Below are 20669 nucleotides of genomic sequence, written 5' to 3'. Positions count from 1 at the left end.
ACATTTCTCTTTGTCTAGCGAAAATCTGCAGCAGGTGTATCCTTTTTCAGTGTGTATGTTATTTCACAGTTTTCTCTTCTCCCCAATGTTCTGGGTCATTTAAAGTAAATCCTGCACACTCCACTCTTTTGAGAGATTTATCTTAATAAATCAGAACATTATATTCGGCTAAGCATCTATCTGATGGTCGTGTGGTGCTAAGGGTTTTGGAAGAAGGCAGCTATATAGATGCAGGTTTTCTCCCTCAGCAGTCCAGCACTTCCAGTGGCACCCCAGCAGCAGATTCAGGGGGTCATTCCAAGCTTGGCGGGCGGCGGGAGCCGCCTGCCAAGCGGGAACCGCCAGAAGACAGTACCGCGGCGGTCATTCTGGGTTTCCCACTGGGCTGGCGGGCGACCGCCAAAAGGCCGCCCGCCAGCCCAGTGGGAAACACCCTTCCACGATGAAGCCGGCTCCGAATGGAGCCGGCGGAGTGGAAGGGGTGCGACGGGTGCAGTAGCACCCGTCGCGAATTTCAGTGTCTGCTAAGCAGACACTGAAATTCAAAGTGGGGCCCTCTTACGGGGGCCCCTGCAGTGCCCATGCCATTGGCATGGGCACTGCAGGGGCCCCCAGGGGCCCTACGACACCCCATACCGCCATCCTGTTCCTGGCGGCTGAAACCGCCAGGAACAGAATGGCGGTATGGGGGTCGGAATCCCCATGGCGGCGCAGCAAGCTGCGCCGCCATGGAGGATTCCCCTGGGCAGCGGAAAGTCGCCGGTACACCGCCGACTTTCTGTTTCTGGCCGCGGCTGTACCGCTGCGGTCAGAATGCCCAAAGGAGCACCGCCAGCCTGTTGGCGGTGCTCCCGCGGACCCCGGCCCTGGCGGTTTTTACCGCCAGGGTCGGAATCACCCCCTCAGTGTTTTGAGATTCTCCTTGGACTAGTGCGACACCCCAATATCTATTATCTTCTTCATAAATGCCGACGCAAACCCCACTACCCTTTGAAAAAGCTTGCTCGCAGTCAGCATTGGTTTCCAAATCAACACAGTTGTCACCACCAAATGATCAGTTTCACAATCTCCGTATATGTGAGAGTCCGGTATCCCCAGGCTCGCTGCAACTTTGGACCAAAATTACCACCCAAGCTGGACATCTCAGCATACAGCTTATCCAGCACAGCCCCACGGAGACACCGTCTGCCAGAGCTATGCAAGATGGCGTTCGCCCCAGTGCCTAGCCAACTATACCAAGTTGTTGGATTTTGCTGCAGTGGAAAAGAGCAAGTTTGTGCTAAGGGGTGTGCTGGTACTCTTCTGCTGTCTTTCTTTTCCTGCCTGGCATATCATGCTAAAACAGGTGAAAAGAGCTGCTAAGTGTATGAGGTGAACTTCATGGCAGAATGTTCTAATAGCCTTAGAACCCGCCGTAGCGGGCTCTACCAGCTATTAAAGGCCCTCTCCCTTGTTAAAGGCCCTCGCCTGCGGGAGCGGGCCTTTAATAGCGGTAGAGCCCGCTACAGCGGGTTCTAAGGCTATATTAGAATACCGCTCGCTATTCTCCCACACCACCAAAAACATGTGTCTCTTGTCCTTCCTCTCCAATCATGGCATCACTTTACATATTGGCTTTGCCCACATACCTCAGATAACTGTTAACTTCACCTTTTTGTAGCAGGAAGGATCTACGTGTTACAGCAGTTTTACAACAAACTATTGGATGAACTATAGTAAAAGAATAAGTATTCCATGCAAAGTAACTATACTGACACTCATTTGAAAGAAGGTCTTTATACCAAGGTTGGAAAGTCCTATACTTGTCGCCATCCCCTGGAATGCCGTCAATGGTGTCAGATAAGTAGGGTGCACAATATTTAGATCTAAACTAGGGGCTATTAGGGAGACTCTGGGTCTGATTTACAAATTGCATTTTGCAGTACATTTTGTAGCACTACAGAACAAACTGCAAAGAAAAAGCTTTGCCTATACTTATACATGCGGAGTTCTCAGCCTTCCTGCTGCGTCTCCACACATATAAGTACAGATTTTAGTAGTAAATGTGGGAGGGGCACAGGGGAGTGGGTTGGAAAAGGGTCAGATTTACCACTAAAGGGGCTTTGATTAATGAGGAATCAGAGGGGTTTAAGGAGAGCCAGGAAGGGGTTTAGGTAGGGATGTCACCCATTTTCACAAGAGTAAGCGAACTGCATTGATCTGGTGGGGGAGACATGGAACTCACCCGTTTATGGTAAGTTTGCACTCAGAGTTTGTGAATACTAAAAGTAGTAAACATACTACAAACTGGAAATTTACACAAAATTGTAACTTACCTTTGTGAATCAGGCTCCCTGGCTTTACATTCTCCATGTGATGTTGAGAGATTCAGTGAGATTTTGGCTTGGGTTCTATAAGATGAAATAGAGAGTTCTGACTTCGGCTATTGGGATGAGTTCTCTCACTACCCCTGACTACATTAACGTGCATTTCTTGTTTTCGGTGATGTTTTAGTGTCTAATGTGCCCTGTAATACCATTCATTATTTAAATAGCTCAAATATGTCTGTTTACCAGAAGCCACTTACTAAATGGTACTTTTAAAAAGATGCAGCTTGTAGGATGACAATTGCAATGACTTTGCAAATTATTCAACTTGCTCAGAGTATCAAACACTATGTTTGCTGTCCAGAAGGGAAGATGCAGCAGCAGCGTCCCAGTGGCTATGGCGAAAGGATCCTTCCCCCCACCCACCTCCAGCAGCTGCAAATAAAAAAATAAAAATGATAATAAACAATGTTTATTTTTATGTTGTAAGGGGCAGGCCATAGGGACTATGGGGTGCACTCCCCTCAGTATGCATGTGTGTTTGGCTGGCCGTCTGGGCTGGCCAAATAATTATGCACACTGTGCTCTTTCCAACCCGGCACTGTGTTGCTGGGTTAGAGCCAGCCGGCAGAGGCTCCCATTCTGCCTCGGAAGGCCAAGCCAGGACGCTCCGGCCAATCCTAACGCTGCTTTCATGCTGCCAGCAGCATGAGCGCTGCGTTAGGATTGGCCACCGGGTAGGCTGGGAGCCTGTGCTGCTGTGAGTGAGGAGCGGTGCAGCAGAGGCGGCAAGTAAGGTAAGTTTTTTTTTTTTCATTATTTTTTAATTTGTGATTGTTTTTGTGCCCCCGCCACTTTGTCCAGACTGGAGCCTGCCCTGAGATGCAGGTCAAATTTACAGGTCAATCAATGTGTCTATGTAAATGAATTTCATTTATAGTCACTGCATGCAACTATATCCTTGTGTGTACGACCTGAAAATATAGCATATATCAGGTCCTCAAGAAGCAATGCCAGTCTCTCTTGCCTAAAGGCTAGTACAGTTTGATAATGATCTGGACCACACCTTACAGCAGCAAACCAACATATGTATCTCTCTTTCTACTGTTGCAGGTTCATACCACCTGTGTCCCCAGATGTGTCGATGTTTTCGGATATGATTGGATCGGCTTTTCCAATAGCCATAGTAGCGTATGCCATAGCTGTGTCTGTCGGAAAAGTATACGCCACGAAGCACAACTATGTTGTTGATGGAAACCAGGTGAACTTTAAAACATATTATTTATTTTTTATTAATTTGAGAACATGCTTCAAAATACGTAACATGAAGATCTAACATTCCTCACAAATGTAACACAAATGTGGAGCCCAAAGTAAAGACATTTTTAGGCAGATTTTTATCGTTTCAGTTTCTGTAAAGATGAATCCAAGGCATACAGGGACTTATATGGATGTATGTATTAAGAAGTTAATAAACCAGCTAATTCATAAAGTGAGCTAAGCCATGTGTCTTTGGCCTAAGTGCGACAGCAGCATGAACCGAACCATCGAAAGACTTGGTATACACTTTAAATAACAAATATAATGTAAAAATACATTCAAGTTTCTTTAAGATTCAAGCACGGGTGTACGGCGAAACTCATAAAGGGAAATATTTGTAAAGTATTTAATTTAATATGTTAGATAATATCACTGTATTGAATTACATTTATCGAAATTATTAGTTCCTAACATGAACTTAGAAATATTCAGGAAAATGCTTGTGCCCTGACATGGTTGCCATAAATCAACCATGAAATGGTCTCTTATCTACCCTATTTAAACAACCAATGTATTGTCACACGTGAAACAATGTCATTATTTGTTAAACCACGTAGGAGTGATCCTTTGTGCAGCATTCATCCTGACCTAAATGACTTCAAGGTGCGCTCACACGGGTTGCTCAAGGAAAATGAGACACTGTAAAGTGTAAGTTCGTAATCGTACCGAGGAATGACACACACGGAGACCAGGTGTGGTTGCATACACACACGAGACTGCGTCACTGCAGCTCTCTCTTTATTATATACTCGTGCTCCGTGCCCCTCCCGGACACGCAGAGCACGTTGTACCAACAAGGAGAGCCCGCATGGCTCTCCGCTTACTCTCTACATCCCCCCCATGTTTTACTCCACATGGAGACGGATTAACTGACAACTTAAACAAATGACTTAACATTACCCTCCAGGCCCTCCCTCCGTAAGGAAGAAAACTGAAGGAAAACAAAACTAAACAACCAATAACCAAACAGTGCAATTCTGTAACAACCAGTGCCCCATCTTCTCACACTGTCCTCTTTAGACGCCCGGAGACCTTCTCACACTGTCCCCATCAGTCTCCAACAGTGTTCCGTCATCAAGAGATGATGATGATATGCAGTTTATGACTAGTCAACTTGACAGACAAAGGGGGTCATTCTGACCCTGGCGGTAAAATCCGCCAGGGCCAACGACCGCGGGAGCACCGCCAACAGGCTGGCGGTGCTCCCTTGGGCATTCTGACTGCGGCTTACCGCCGCGGTCAGAAACGGAAAACTGGCGGTGTACCGCCGGTTTTCCGCTGCCCTGGGGAATCCTCCATGGCGGCGCAGCTTGCTGCGCCGCCATGGGGATTCCGACCACCATCCTGTTCCTGGCGGTTTTGCACGCCAGGAACAGGATGGCGGTATGGGGTGTCGTGGGGCCCCTGGGGGCCCCTGCAGTGCCCATGCCAATGGCATGGGCACTGCAGGGGCCCCCGTAACAGGGCCCCACCATGATTTTCAGTGTCTGCCATGCAGACACTGAAAATCGCGACGGGTGCAACTGCACCCGTCGCACCCCTTCCACTCCGCCGGCTCCATTCGGAGCCGGCATCCTCATGGAAGGGTGTTTCCCGCTGGGCTGGCGGGTGGCCTTCTGGCGGTCGCCCGCCAGCCCAGCGGGAAACCCAGAATACCCGCGGCGGTCTTTTGACCGCGCAGCGGTATTCTGGCGGTCCCAGCCAGGCCGGCGGCTTCCGCCGCCGGCCGGAGTCAGAATGACCCCCAAAGTCTTTTAGCTGACTACTTGGTGCAGGATTGGGGCGTAAGTCATACCTCGCACTTCTAGTGCGCACATTTCCATGCCCAGGAATACAGCCCGGCTGGGTTTGTTCAGTCACAGCTGGTCCAGATGCACTTTCCATCTCTCCAGATGTCATGGAGGGACCACCATTGGTATCATCCATTTCACATTCTTCTTCTTCAACCAATTCTCTCAGGCCAGCCCTCCGAAAGTGTGACACATTTCGGGTCACTCTCTGTCTTCCTCTGGACGCAGTTATCATTGACCCTTTTACTCCAATGACCTCCCATACCTCAGGCTCAAACGGTGTCCTAAACTTCCCTCCTCCTCGCCGACATCTTACCACTACTCGATCTCCTTCTTGAAACCCTCGATATTTGGATCTTCGTTTTATACTGGCCTTCTGATTAGTAATTGCTCGTCGTCGTTGAGTGGCCTTGACATCCAGCGCAGGAGGTTTCCATTTAGTACCTGCTGGAATGCAGTCACGCGGAGACACCTTGAACATTAGAGCAGAGGGGGCACACCCAGTGGTGCTATGGGGTGTTTGACGATAAGCACTCAAGAACTGATACAAACACTGTTCACTGCCTTCCTTTTGCTCAACTCCAATTCTGAGGGCCCTATTCAAAGTTCGCATAAACCTTTCAACGTCCCCATTTGCTTGAGGCCAGTAGGGCATTATCTTACGATGATGAATTGCCAACCCATCAAGATACGCGCAAAACTCTTGCCCCTGGAATGGGGGCCCATTGTCCGTTCTAATTTCGTCGGGCAGACCAAACAACGCAAACGTCTTTTGCAGAACTGGTCTTACATTTTCGAACGCCGTAGACGATACCAACTCGACCACGGGGAATTTTGTACATGAATCAATCAGAACAGCCGTCAATCTTCCATCCGGAAAACTTCCAAAGTCCATGCTCACCTTTACCCATGGTTTCAAAGTAGCCGGTTCGGTTGCCACTGGGCAACTCGGAGGTTCCATCGATGTGATAATACAGGAGTGACACTTCCCTACCATATCTTCAACTTGCTTATCCATACCAGGGAACCACACTTTGGCACGTAGCCTTGCTTTAGTTTTACCAGCACCTTGATGTCCTTGATGAGCCAACTCAACTACTCGAGACCATAGACACTGCGAAAGCACAATTCTTCTTCCTCTTAGAACCAACCCATCATTATCTGTAGACAGTTCATCACGCACCTTCCATATACCTTGCATAGCCAACTTCTGATCTGGGCACGACACATTGGTCTTCTCTAGAAAATACTTCCATTTCTTATGGGTCAACGCTTCCTTGACATGACTCAGCACCACATCGTCCTGGGTAGCACTGACAATGTCAGCTATAAGAAGAGCATTGGGACATGCCGACTGTACGACCATGCTGACGAAGACCTCAGTACTTTCTTCATCTTGTTCTTGGTGTGCATCAAATACCTTCGGAGAATGGTGACGAGATAGATAGTCTGCAGGATTACTCGCCCCAGGCCGATAAACGACCGTGAAGCGATAAGGCTGAAGCAGAACGGTCCATCGTTCAATTCTCGGGGGCGCAAGACGTGGGCTGCCCGCAAACAACGAAACTAACGGCTTGTGATCACTGACCACTTGAAACTCATGCCCATACAAGTAGAGATGAAAATGGCGGCACGCCCATCGAATGGCTAGCGCTTCGCGCTCAATCTGCGCGTACCTAGTCTCTACCGCCGACAAAGCCCTACTGGCATATGCAACAGGGATCCACTCTTGATGTCTCTGTTCTTGCAATAGAACGGCCCCTAACCCAACGGGGCTCGCATCTACCACCACTTCCGTTCTCCTGCGGGGGTTGAAATAAGCCATAGTTGACCTATCTAGCAATGCAGCCTTAATGTCCACAAACGCCTTGTGGGCCTCCTGAGTCCAGTCCCAGCGATGTTGCCCTTTCGTGAGCTGTCAAAGAGGTTCAGACATGGTGGCAAGTTGTGGTATGAACCTTCCACAATACGTGGCCATTCCTAGAAAACTACGAACTTCCGTGGGACTTTGTGGAATGGGGGCTTGACGGATTGCTTCAGCTTTCCGTGGATCTACCTGCAGGCCATCTTTCGAGAAGATGTAACCAAAAAAATCTACAGATGTTTGATAAAACGCACACTTCTTTTTGTGCAGCGTCAATCCTGCATTAGCTAACCTTTGCAGCGTCGCTCTCAGATGGCGATGATGCTCCTCTCTCGTCCGGGAGTGTATCAAGATGTCATCACTTAAATTGATTACTCCCGGTAACCCAGACAATGTTTCTCTGATTGCATTCTGAAAAACTTCGGCAGCCGAGGATACCCCAAAACTTAGGGGGTCATTCTGACCCTGGCGGCCGGTGGCCGCCAGGGCCACCGACCACGGGAGCACCGCCAACAGGCTGGCGGTGCTCCCACGAGCATTCTGACCGCGGCGGTTCAGCCGCGGTCAGAAGCGGCAAGTCGGCGGGCTCCCGCCGACTTACCGCTGCTCGGGGGAATCCTTCATGGCGGCGGAGCACGCTCCGCCGCCATGAGGATTCTGACAGCCCCTACCACCATCCTGTTCATGGCGGGAAACCCGCCATGAACAGGATGGCGGTAGGGGGTGCCGCGGGGCCCCTGGGGGCCCCTGCCGTGCCCATGCCAATGGCATGGGCACGGCAGGGGCCCCCGTAAGAGGGCCCCGCAAAGTATTTCAGTGTCTGCCATGCAGACACTGAAATACGCGACGGGTGCAAACTGCACCCGTCGCACCCCTGCAACTACGCCGGCTCAATTCTGAGCCGGCGTCCTCATTGCAGGGGCATTTCCTCTGGGCCGGCGGGCGCTCTTTTGGAGAGCGCCCGCCGGCCAAGAGGAAATGTTAGAATGGCCGCCGCGGTCTTGTGACCGCGGTGCGGTCATTTGGCGGCGTAACCTTGGCGGACGGCCTCCGCCGTCCGCCAAGGTTAAAATCAGGCCCTTAGTCTCTTATATCTTCTTAGCCCCACATGTGTCGAGAAGGTGGTGATATTCCTACTTCCAGGGTCTAGTTCCAACTGATGATACCCCATGTTAAGATCCAGTTTCGAGAACCACTGTACCCCATTCAAATCTGCAACAATATCATCCATTGTGGGCGTTATGTGTCTCTCTCTTCTAATGGCCTTGTTCGGCAACCGCATATCAACACAGAGACGAATCGCTCCCGGTTGTTTAGGCTTTGGCGCGATCACCAACGGTGACACCCAAGGTGTAGGCCCGTCTACCTTTTCAATGACTCCTTGGTCTTCCAGCAGCTGCAATTCTTTCTCAACAACAGGGCGCAAATGGAACGGCACTCGACAATGTCTTAGTGCCACCGGAACCACACTGTGGTCTATGTGCAGTTTGATGCGCTTTCCTTTCAGCCGTCCCAACCCCTCGAAGAGCTGCGGGAACTCATTGAGAAGCTGTTCCACCTGAGTGTCATGGACTTGACGTGCGAAGAACACCAATTCTAACTCTTCTGCTGTGTGACATCCTAGTAGAGTGCCACGATCCCCAGCCACCACATAGAACTTTGCCTCTGTTGACTTATCCCCACTATTCACAGCTACCTCCACTGTTCCTTTGAGAGGAAGGGGGTCTCGTCCTCCATAGTTATATATTTTTGTAGTCGTTGGAGTGAGTATCGGGGCAGGTATTAATTTCTGGAAAAGAGTTTCATCCATAACATTAACAGACGCCCCTGTGTCAATGAGTACGGATACAAGCATGCCATTGACGTGAACGTCGCTCATGGGAGGCGGTCTCTTCTTTAGTTGTCTCCCTCCCGTGAAAGAAATTACAAAAATGTCCTCTTCTTCGTCTTCATCGAAAACCGGGCCACTCACCATGACATGGTCCCTTACTTCTTCCGTGCTTTTGGATACAGCTCTAACATTAGCATCTTTTCCTTTCTGTTCCCCTGGCTTATTCCTTCTGGATCTGCACACTTTAGCAAAATGGTTTGCCTTACCACAGCGGTTGCACGACTGTCCTTTCGCCGGGCACCCCATGTTCGCTCGGTGCTCATAGCCACAGCTTCCACAAACCCTATCACTGGGTTTGGCCGGGTTCGGTTTGCGCGGTACTACCTGGCGTGTCTGGACAGCATCTACCTGTTCCTCCTTAACCTGGACAGCACGAGTCGACGACGCTGCAGCTAACGACTGACCCCTTACGGCTGCCATCGCGTCTGCTCGTACCGCAGACAGTTCATGCGATCGTGCAAGAATCAAAATATCGTCGAGGGACATACCCTGTTGTCGAAGAATACGTTTTCTTAAGGCATTGGACCAGCAACCTTGGATGATCTGCGCTCGGATCTCTTCTTGCTGGTTGAGTCCTGTGCACGAGCTCACCAGCTTTCTCAACCTGGCGTAAAACATATCCATCGACTCGACTTCTGTCTGTTGCGCCTGTCTCAATTTAAAACGTTCATAATCAGAATTAAGTTGAGCATCAAAGTGTCTATTTAAAGCAGTTACCGCTGCATCAAAGTCAGACTTGTCTCCTGTATCAGGGAGGGAATCAAACAGCTCCTGCAGTTCATCTCCTCCCATCAACAGCATTACGGACCTAAGTACGGCCCCATCCGTTTCTCTAGTTGCGCAAAAAATAGTTTTCTAGGCGATTTATCCATAAGTGCCATCTGGGCGCAACAGTGGCCGGGTCAATCAGTTGGCTAAACGGTGGTAATGACGTGATTGAGGAGTGAATACTATTATTCAGCTGTGCTGGGAGTTGGGGATTCCCTGGTGGTGGTGGTGGCGGATCGGCATTGTCCTGGGGTGGGGCACTCATGCTTGCCCTCTCACGCTCCACTGATTCACAGAAGTTAACGTTTTATTTATTTTTTATTTTTTGAAACAGTCTTTTTATTAAATACTGGCTCACCCACACTTGTTTGTGCTTGTTATTCACCACTGAGAGAGAGCAGAAAAAGAAAAAAAAATCGTTTTTTTTTTATTTTTATTTTTATTTACTTGTTTGCAGGCCTCTGTCTGCCAGTAGTGCCTCCGGTTTTCACAGGCGCTCGTCTCCTGTGTTACGAGGCGGTATCCCGCCTTCCATACGTTCTCTTATATCCGTTTCCCCCAGCTCCAGGGGGAACATTCGTCTTGCTGCTCTTCTGCAGCGGCCGAACACTGTGAGGCGGAGCGCCCGACCAGGAAGGCACCTGCGTCACTGTTGCTCCCCCGGCAACAGGACGCTCGAAGCCGGCGCGCTCGACGGAGCGTGTCGCTCCACATGGTTCGCACTTCGGGGCAGGATCTCCCGGCACCAGGATGCACCCAAGGGGAGCGCTCAACGGAGCGTTTCGCTCCACGTGTTTTTTTTTTTCTCCCTCTGGGGCGGGGCGGGGCGTGGGTCACCGTATCTGGCCTCCCCGAGCAGGGGGCCAAGCCGCACACTCTCCGGCACCACACCAGGCGGTCGGTTTCCACCAAACCAGTACCGCCGATCGCCTTCGTCGTCGAAGTTGTGCCGCGGTTTCCCCTTCACAGGCAGCCGACTCCGCACCACTTTTGGTACGTTTATTCTTTTTTTTTTTAATAACTCCACCTCGTCACTCACTTAAGGTTTTACTCTTTGGATGCGTAGGATGTCGACATCCCGCTCGTCGCCATTGTAAGTTCGTGATCGTACCAAGGAATGACACACTCGGAGACCAGGTGTGGTTGCATACACACACAAGACTGCATCACCGCAGCTCTCTCTTTATTATATACTCGTGGTCCGTGCCCCTCCCGGACACGCAGAGAACGTTGTACCAACAAGGAGAGCCCGCATGGCTCTCCGCTTACTCTCTACATAAAGTAAAGTGATCTGCTCAGGGTGACCATTGTAAGGGATGGACTCCGATCGCCTGTGGACGACAGCCCGCCATATTTAGAGACCCCGGCCAGGCAGGCATATATGTCTGTGCATTCATCAGACTTGCCGCTTTGCTGTATGGTCTCCATGTTCAATGCACCCGAACCACAAAGCTTATTGGTTTTTAAAAACTAAAACTCCAAAAGTGACAGTTCCACAAAAGAAAGATATGGCCCAGTAACACTTTGAATTTTACCCCAGCGTGTGGTAGTCATATATTTGTTGCCTTACTGGCAGCATCCAGGCTTTCCTGAGTGGGCCCAAAAGGAAAACAATTAAGTTGAACAGTCCGAGATACTTTGACCAACAGCCCAAAGTCAGTCACGCCGCTGGTGAAAGGTGTGTCCAGGTGGAAACAGAGGGGCTCTGCCAGCACAAACATGTCTTTACTACTGACTCTAAATAGAGCTTGGAAACCACAAGTTTGGTGGACAGGGTACTGCACCACGTATGCGATGGAGTAGTCTGTCCACCAAACTCTAAATAAGGCCCACTGGATTTTATGGACAACTATTATTGTGCATTGAATTCAGGCCACAGAACACACTCAGCAAACAATAAGCAATTGGAATGTAGATCAGAGGTGTGACTTTAGTCAAATCTGAGGGCCCACAGTGGCATACATATGTTTTGGGCCTCTTTTAGTCTCATCTGTAGGCATGCACACTTCCATTTGTCCCATCCTTAAGCCTGGTGACCTAATGTCATTCTTAAGTAGCCTTTGAGAGCACGAGTCACACTTTGTAGGGCACCAGAAGACTGTGTAAACCAATACGTATTGAGTAATGGGAGGTAGTCATGGACACAGAGCACCATAGGTGAATGCTAAGCATCAGAAAGTCAAAGCAAAATCCTGTCAGCTCATCTCATTTAACCGATCGAAAAACAACCCTTGAAAAATATGTAATCAAAATCAATCGCATTTCAAAGACAACGTACATGAAGTACAAGTGACTGCATTTAGCATGAGGGCTACAGATTGGGTCAGGGTTAGGGCGAGGGTTAAACTCAACGATAGGAAAAGGGTTAGAGCTAGGCTTTAACTAATAGGCCATCTTCAGTGTAAGGGCAGCGTAGATGTTCAGATTGTTATGGTAGAGTAGGGGTTAGTGGTGGGCAGAATTAATGTTAGGGTTTGTGCGACGTTTGTGGTTAAGAGTAATTGAGACCACGATTAAGGCCAACATTTAGGTTTGGTTTAAGGGTTAGGGTTATGGCCAAATTTAAGACAAGGATTAAGGGAAATTGTAGATTAGTTTTAGGGTTATGATTACATACAAGTTTAGGGACATGGTAAGAGTTAGGTTATGATTTGGCTTGGACAAAAATTCCTTTATACGGTGTAATATAGCATACTTTTGGTCATTTCATGTTACGCTTGTCACACAAATTTTTTAAAATTAAGCCAATGTGCCACGTTGCATAATTATGTGCCTTTAATAGCAAAAATGTAGCACAAGTGCACGGGGACAATGTTAATAAAAAGTACCCTAGTGGCTGCTGTTTGTGGATATTGTGTTTTTTGTGCTATTTTTTTGGAGCAAAATGAGCCCTTGTGTCCAAAACGTGAGGACGCAGTATATGCTAATACACAGCACCAAATGCTGGTATTGTATTTTCCATAATTTTTGTGAAATTTCACGTAATTGTTTAAAAGGAAATTAGGCAGTCTGCGGCTGGTACAGGGCTCCATTTTACGTAACGTTCATCTGTGGACACAGTAGGCTCCTTAGAGTGTAGCACTTAACTGGGTATGCAAACTCTGCAAAATTGCAAGTTTATGCAAGTTTGGCGATTCATGCACCGTTTAGGTTTTTTGGACAAGAAAAAGAATAACGTCCACAAATAACTTTAGTGCCCATTCTGAACTTTGGTGGATCACAAAAAACTACCAAGTTTGTGCTAAACTCTGATAGTGCAAGTGTTAAAACGGGAGCAAAAATCGTTTGTATTTTACTGAGGAACTGCATGTGTGCTTAATATCTAATCACTCACGACCTTGTTAATTTACATTTTGCAAGGAATTCATCGCCTTTGGGATCACCAACATATTTTCAGGTGCCTTCTCATGCTTCGTTGCAACCACCGCACTCTCGCGAACCGCCGTCCAAGAAAGCACTGGGGGAAAGACGCAGGTAAGGTTCACTGTACTGTCACACCCTCTCACCTGTGCTGTTTGCTGTGTTTGATTTCAACCATAGGTTGCCGGTGCTGGTCATTGGCGCTCATTTTTAGGGACTAGGACTTGTTTTGACCCAGAGGGACAGATACAATCAATTATGGCCAGTCTTGCGTAATCACAGAAAAATTCAGCGGTAGAGGACGACCAGTTCCAGTTTTTATGAATGAAAGAAAGTTGTGCTCCATCGTATGAGAAATACTGCCAGCAGTACATTACAGCTCTGCTCACATTACCACTTCTCCCTCAGCTAAATGTGATGGTGTTGCAGTCGTATACAAAGCCCTGTGTTAACTAAAGGTGGTAGTAAACATACACGAAGTATAATTCCATCTCCTGGAACACAACAATTGCAGTTGGTTGTAAATAATACCACTGCCCATATCAGTTTCAGTGGCAGGGCTCCCATGACACCCCCTCATCATTATATAAATGTTTCTTGAGCCTGCACAGTCCATGCTTTACATGGAGACAGTATGGTGTAGGTTGTATCCAAACTAGCCTGGCTGATGAAGGGTGATACCCTGAAACCGGTCCCAGGATGCTTGTTTCTGGTCCAGGGAGGACCTGGCTTGGCAGTTCGGGCTGGACTGTTCCCATGGGGAACAGGGTCAAGACTGCTTTGCATATGACTGGGTCCAAACTGGGGTGGCATGGTGAGCAAAAGAACAATGGATTAAACCCAGATCTTTGACAGGGGGTGAGTGTTTGAAGTGTTTCAGCACCCAGTCCATCATACTTTTGTGTTGCTACATCTGTAAGCATAATCAGCCTTCCTAAGTCAGGAGAGGATGGACAACCTCAACATTATCCATTCTCTGATAGGACCACCTGACCTCTGGTGGCTATTTCATTGGTCACCCCAGCTTAGCACAACAACATTGCTCATGAAATCTCTTTTCCTCAAACACATATGGTTCTTGTCTGCTTATCAAGAGGGAAGGAGCAAAGGCAAATAATTACAGAACCTTAAGCTAAATCCTTTTCAGGCAGTGTGACCAAAATTTGGAACTCTGATCTATGGACACCCACTATAAAAGCAATGTTCAAGAAAGATCTTAAATTCCTTCATTTTATGAATGGGTTTCTAATTTGGTTTGAGTCTACTGCTTCTCTGGTAACTGTATTGTTGTCCTGTCTCTGTTTTATGGTGAGTCCTGATTCTAACCTTGGGTGCAGTTTTGTTGTTACTCCCTTTTTATTTCCTTCATCTCCTGTTGAGTGGTTCTCTTACCCTTTCTTGGTATAGCCTGCTGAGTTTCTTTCCTTCCATTCTTGCATCTTCGTCTCAGCCCAACTTGCCTGAAGCAAACGCTCATCTCTAAGGTAAACTAGCTTACCACAACGTCTCAAGTTCCTGTTGTGGTCTCCTAAATTCATCTGTATTGTTTACATGTTTGATTCACCTATCCATTGTTGTTTGCATACATTTATGATTCCATTTCATTTTTATTTTGTTTTTGTGCATGAAATGTTCCTGTATAGTTATGTACCTATGTCTCTACAGTTGTACTTTTGAAACAATGTCCATAAATTGTAGAGTGGTCTATTCTAGAAAGGTGCACAAATAAATACACTAATTTAACACATGCAAGGGCTAAGGGATGCACACCATGTCACCTATTTAGATTTGTTTTGCAGTGTATGTGGCTTTGGCAACTGTCGGAGTGAATTGTCCTTAAGTAACCTCCTTGGCAAATGGGCAATGAAGATTCAGATAGTCACTTCATGGTAGAAAACATGGAACCAAACCAAAATGAATTGCTGAGAAAATGGTTCTTGCAGGCTCTTTTTTGACAATATGGTTTGTTTGTGTTTTAGGTGGCCGGCCTTATTTCATCTTTGATAGTGTTAATAGCCATTGTGGCCCTGGGGACACTGCTGGAGCCTCTGCAGAAGGTACACCTTTTTTTTCTTTGAAATTATAGAAAATGAATGTATTCCAAAAGTGTAGTGATTGGTTGATCTTCTGGGACTCTCAGAGGTGTGGACATGACCATCATTCATGGAAGGGGGTGTGAGAAAAGTACGCCCTTTGACTTTTATCCGTGATTCTGACAAGACCCATTGAAGCAGAGAAACAGACCAGGGCAGATCATGGGTAGGCTCTGACACCCATTGCGAAGATGGAAATTCTGGGTCTGGATAAGTGACCAGTGTTCTTGAAGTGTGAGAACCTATATCTTGGATGTGTCCTGTAACATCCATCAGCCCAACTTGTAAGGGGGCTTTGACTGGAGATTTTCTTTCATCTCTTCTGTTGAAAGCAACTTTTCTCTCTTTCCATCGCAGTCTGTGCTGGCCGCCATTGTTATCGCCAACCTGAAAGGGATGTTCTGGCAGGTGCTGGATGTGCCGCGCTTGTGGAAACAGAACAAATACGACTCAGTAAGTTCCTCACTTCCACTTGACTTTTAGTCTTTTACCTTAACCACTCCTGCCCTCCTTCCTCTTCCCAGCTTCTATTGCCCCTCTATCTGTGCTGCTTCACCCCTTTGCCCCTACATCTCCATGCCGCCAATTCTCCATTTCCAATCTTCCACCTCTAGTTCTAGCTCTCTCCCCCTCCTTATTTACAGCTCTGCCCTCTAGCCCTTCTTCTGTCCCTCAGCCTTTGCATCACCTCTCTCTCCTCTGTCTCTTCTATGTGGCCCTGTTGCAGATGGGCGAGCCGATGCAGGCTGGAGCCCGGCTCGAGTGAAAGCTGTGGCTCTGGCTCTGCCTTGGGACTCAATTTAAAGACGAGCTGCATTTGAGCCAGTGCACTGCCCTGTCTTCCCCGCACGAGGCACTTTGGTAATATAATAAAAACACACGCGAGCAGCGTCTGCCTAAGGAGAGCTGCTGCAGCAGTGTATGAGCAGCAATAAAATACGAAATCTCTGCTTTTGTACTGTCAGGGAGCTTGCAGTTTTAATTAAATGCAAACCAAGAAAGTTAAAATATGTCTGGGTCTTCTGATGACTCGGCTTGTGATCTGCATCTTAGGACCAACCAGACTCATGGCTCGGACAATGCTTCATTTGAGCCGGAGGTTTTCAGGTGGGGCCAACTAGCACTCATTTTTGGGGACCGGCATTTACTTTTCTTTATCAACTTGTGACCCAGAATAAAAGAGAGAAAAACACAAAAAGGGAATTTTGGAGGAAGAGAAAGATGGAAAAACAGTGCCAAAAAGAGAACGCGGGCTGCAAAAGCACCTGCAGGAATGGTGTAAGAAAGAGGCATGAGAAGGAATCTTAACTACATAGTGTTGGTATTTGGCAATCTCGACATTCGTCAGCGCCGGCTGTGGGCTTTTGAGAAATACTTTGGGTTCCTGTAGGAAAGTACCATCTTGCCTGGCATGTTACCCCCATTTTTCACTGTATATATGTTGTTTTAGTTGTATGTGTCACTGGGACCCTGGTAACCCAGGGCCCCAGTGCTCATAAGTGTGCCTGAATGTGTTACCTGTGTAGTGACTAACTGTCTCACTGAGGCTCTGCTAATCAGAACCTCAGTGGTTATGCTCTCTCATTTCTTTCCAAATTGTCACTAACAGGCTAGTGACCATTTTTACCAATTTACATTGGCTTACTGGAACACCCTTATAATTCCCTAGTATATGGTACTGAGGTACCCAGGGTATTGGGGTTCCAGGAGATCCCTATGGGCTGCAGCATTTCTTTTGCCACCCATAGGGAGCTCTGACAATTCTTACACAGGCCTGCCATTGCAACCTGAGTGAAATAACGTCCACGTTATTTCACAGCCATTTTACACTGCACTTAAGTAACTTATAAGTCACCTATATGTCCAACCTTTACCTGGTAAAGGTTAGGTGCAAAGTTACTTAGTGTGAGGGCACCCTGGCACTAGCCAAGGTGCCCCCACATTGTTCAGAGCCAATTCCCTGAACGTTGTGAGACACCATTACACGCGTGCACTACATATAGGTCACTACCTATATGTAGCTTCACAATGGTAACTCCGAATATGGCCATGTAACATGTCTATGATCATGGAATTGCCCCCTCTATACCATCCTGGCATAGTTGGCACAATCCCATGATCCCAGTGTTCTGTAGCACAGACCCTGGTACTGCCAAACTGCCCTTCCTGGGGTTTCACTGCAGCTGCAGCTGCTGCTGCTGCCAACACCTCAGACAGGCATCTGCCCTCCTGGGGTCCAGCCAGGCCTGGCCCAGGATGGCAGAACAAAGAACTTCCTCTGAGAGAGGGTGTTACACCCTCTCCCTTTGGAAAATGGTGTGAAGGCAGGGGAGGAGTAGCCTCCCCCAGCCTCTGGAAATGCTTTGTTGGGCACAGATGTGCCCAATTCTGCATAAGCCAGTCTACACCGGTTCAGGGGACCCCTTAGCCCTGCTCTGGCGCGAAACTGGACAAAGGAAAGGGGAGTGACCACTCCCCTGACCTGCACCTCCCCTGGGAGGTGTCCAGAGCTCCTCCAGTGTGCTCCAGACCTCTGCCATCTTGGAAACAGAGGTGCTGCTGGCACACTGGACTGCTCTGAGTGGCCAGTGCCACCAGGTGACGTCAGAGACTCCTTCTGATAGGCTCCTTCAGGTGTTAGTAGCCTATCCTATCTCCTAGGTAGCCAAACCCTCTTTTCTGGCTATTTAGGGTCTCTGTCTCTGGGGAAACTTTAGATAACGAATGCAAGAGCTCATCCGAGTTCCTCTGCATCTCTCTCTTCACCTTCTGCCAAGGAATCGACTGCTGACCGCGCTGGAAGCCTGCAAACCTGCAACATAGTAGCAAAGACGACTACTGCAACTCTGTAACGCTGATCCTGCCGCCTTCTCAACTGTTTTCCTGCTTGTGCATGCTGTGGGGGTAGTCTGCCTCCTCTCTGCACCAGAAGCTCCGAAGAAATCTCCCGTGGGTCGACGGAATCTTCCCCCTGCAACCGCAGGCACCAAAAAGCTGCATTACCGGTCCCTTGGGTCTCCTCTCAGCACAACGAGCGAGGTCCCTCGAATCCAGCGACTCTGTCCAAGTGACCCCCACAGTCCAGTGACTCTTCAGTCCAAGTTTGATGGAGGTAAGTCCTTGCCTCACCTCACTGGGCTGCATTGCTGGGAACCGCGACTTTTGCAGCTACTCCGGCCCCTGTGCACTTCCGGTGGAAATCCTTTGTGCACAGCCAAGCCTGGGTCCACGGTACTCTAACCTGCATTGCACGACTTCCTAAGTTGGTCTCCGGCGACGTGGGACTCCTTTGTGCAACTTCGGGTGAGCACTGTTTCACGCATCCTCGTAGTGCCTGTTTCTGGCACTTCTCCGGGTGCTACCTGCTGCTGAGAGGGCTCCTTGTCTTGCTCGACGTCCCCTCTCTCTCCTGGTCCAATTTGCGACCTCCTGGTCCGTCCAGGGCCACAGCAGCGTCCAAAAACGTTAACCGCACGATTTGCAGCTAGCAAGGCTTGTTGGCGTTCTTTCGGCGGGAAAACACTTCTGCCCAACTCTCCACAGCGAGAAGGATCCGTCCACCAAAGGGGAAGTCTCTAGCCCTTTTTGTTCCTGCAGAAACTTCAGCTTCTTCTGTCCAGTAGAAGCTTCTTTGCACCCGCAGCTGGCATTTCCTGGGCATATGCCCATCTCCGACTTGCTTGTGACTTTTGGACTTGGTCCCCTTGTTCCACAGGTACCCTATATTGGAAATCCACAGTTGTTGCATTGTTGGTTTGTGTCTTTCCTGCATTATTCCTCTAACGCGACTTCTTTGTCCTTAGGGGAACTTTAGTGCACTTTGCACTCACTTTTCAGGGTCTTGGGGAGGGTTATTTTTCTAACTCTCACTATTTTCTAATAGTCCCAGCGACCCTCTACAAGGTCACATAGGTTTGGGGTCCATTTGTGGTTCGCATTCCACTTTTGGAGTATATGGTTTGTGTTGCCCCTATCCCTATGTTTCCCCATTGCATCCTATTGTAACTATACATTGTTTGCACTGTTTTCTAAGACTATACTGCATATTTTTGCTATTGTGTATATATATCTTGTGTATATTTCCTATCCTCTCACTGAGGGTACACTCTAAGATACTTTGGCATATTGTCATAAAAATAAAGTACCTTTATTTTTAGTATAACTGTGTATTGTGTTTTCTTATGATATTGTGCATATGACACTAAGTGGTACTGTAGTAGCTTCACACGTCTCCTAGTTCAGCCTAAGCTGCTCTGCTAAGCTACCATTATCTATCAGCCTAAGCTGCTAGACACCCTATACACTAATAAGGGATAACTGGGCCTGGTGCAAGGTGCAAGTACCCCTTGGTACTCACTACAAGCCAGTCCAGCCTCCTACAGTTCCTGCACTTATTATTTTACAAATTAATCACTGCTTAGCCCTCTCTATGAATGCAGTAGCTTACCCACCTTTTGGCCCTGTACCTGCAGTACTCTACCACTCCGCGTTTACCTTGCCTGGTAAATCGATTTCTCTCCCCTACATTAAGTTCTTCCTCTACCACTCCCACTATATCTCCTGCTCTCCTCTCTCAAGAAAAGTCCTTCCCTGTCCCCCGCCTTCAATTCACCTCCCTCTGCGTCTCTGGTTCTAATCCTCTATCAATACTGCTTTTCTCCTCTTCTCTGTTGCTGTAGCTTTGCCCTTCTCCCTCTCCATCTCTATAGCTATAATTTTACCTCTACCACACTCCTTCTACCCCTCTGCCTTTGGCCTCCCACACTTCTATCTCAATTTATTAACTTTTTTCCACTTTCCACTATCTCTTCTTTATCCTTCATCCTCTTCCCGCCTCATTCTCCACTTACCTCAAAAACTCTGCTCACCACCTGCTATATCTGCATGTCTTTCCCTCAACACCTAACCCTGCTCCACTCTACCTGTTCACCTGTAGCTGTACTCCTGCCCCTTTACCCCCAGACCTATTCCTCTGCCTCTTTCATATTCTACCTCTAGCCCATTACTCGTTACTACCTCCCTTAACACCAGGAGCGGCTCGTGGCTTGCGGCAAGCAGAAGGGGCGGGGTGGCGCAGGGCGGTGCGTGGAAAGGGGGGGAATTAAAATACAATTCAAAATAATATCTGTCCCCTCGCTGCAGGCACAGGCTCCCAGCCTGCCCTGTGGCCAATCCTGATGCTGCTCAACGCTGCGTCAGGATTGGCTGGGAGCGCCCAGGCAGACTGGGAGCCTGTGCAGGCTCTCTCCAGCCCAGCACAAGATGGCCAGCCAAACA

At 48.3% G+C, this 20669-nt stretch overlaps 1 protein-coding gene across 1 annotated transcript in view; it reads left to right on the top strand.

The window, feature by feature from the left end:
• SLC26A4 (solute carrier family 26 member 4) overlaps window positions 1-20669 on the top strand; it is a 177707-nt gene that overhangs the window by 111160 nt on the left and 45878 nt on the right. Inside the window, exons 9-12 of the mRNA XM_069229830.1 lie at window positions 3420-3567; window positions 13300-13413; window positions 15279-15356; window positions 15750-15845. Coding sequence (XP_069085931.1) covers window positions 3420-3567; window positions 13300-13413; window positions 15279-15356; window positions 15750-15845 — 436 coding nt within the window. The remainder of the gene's footprint in view (window positions 1-3419; window positions 3568-13299; window positions 13414-15278; window positions 15357-15749; window positions 15846-20669) is intronic.

This window comes from Pleurodeles waltl, chromosome 4_1 (assembly GCF_031143425.1).
Source record: "Pleurodeles waltl isolate 20211129_DDA chromosome 4_1, aPleWal1.hap1.20221129, whole genome shotgun sequence".
Lineage (NCBI taxonomy): Eukaryota > Metazoa > Chordata > Amphibia > Caudata > Salamandridae > Pleurodeles > Pleurodeles waltl.
This window is presented reverse-complemented; position numbering and strand designations above follow the sequence as displayed.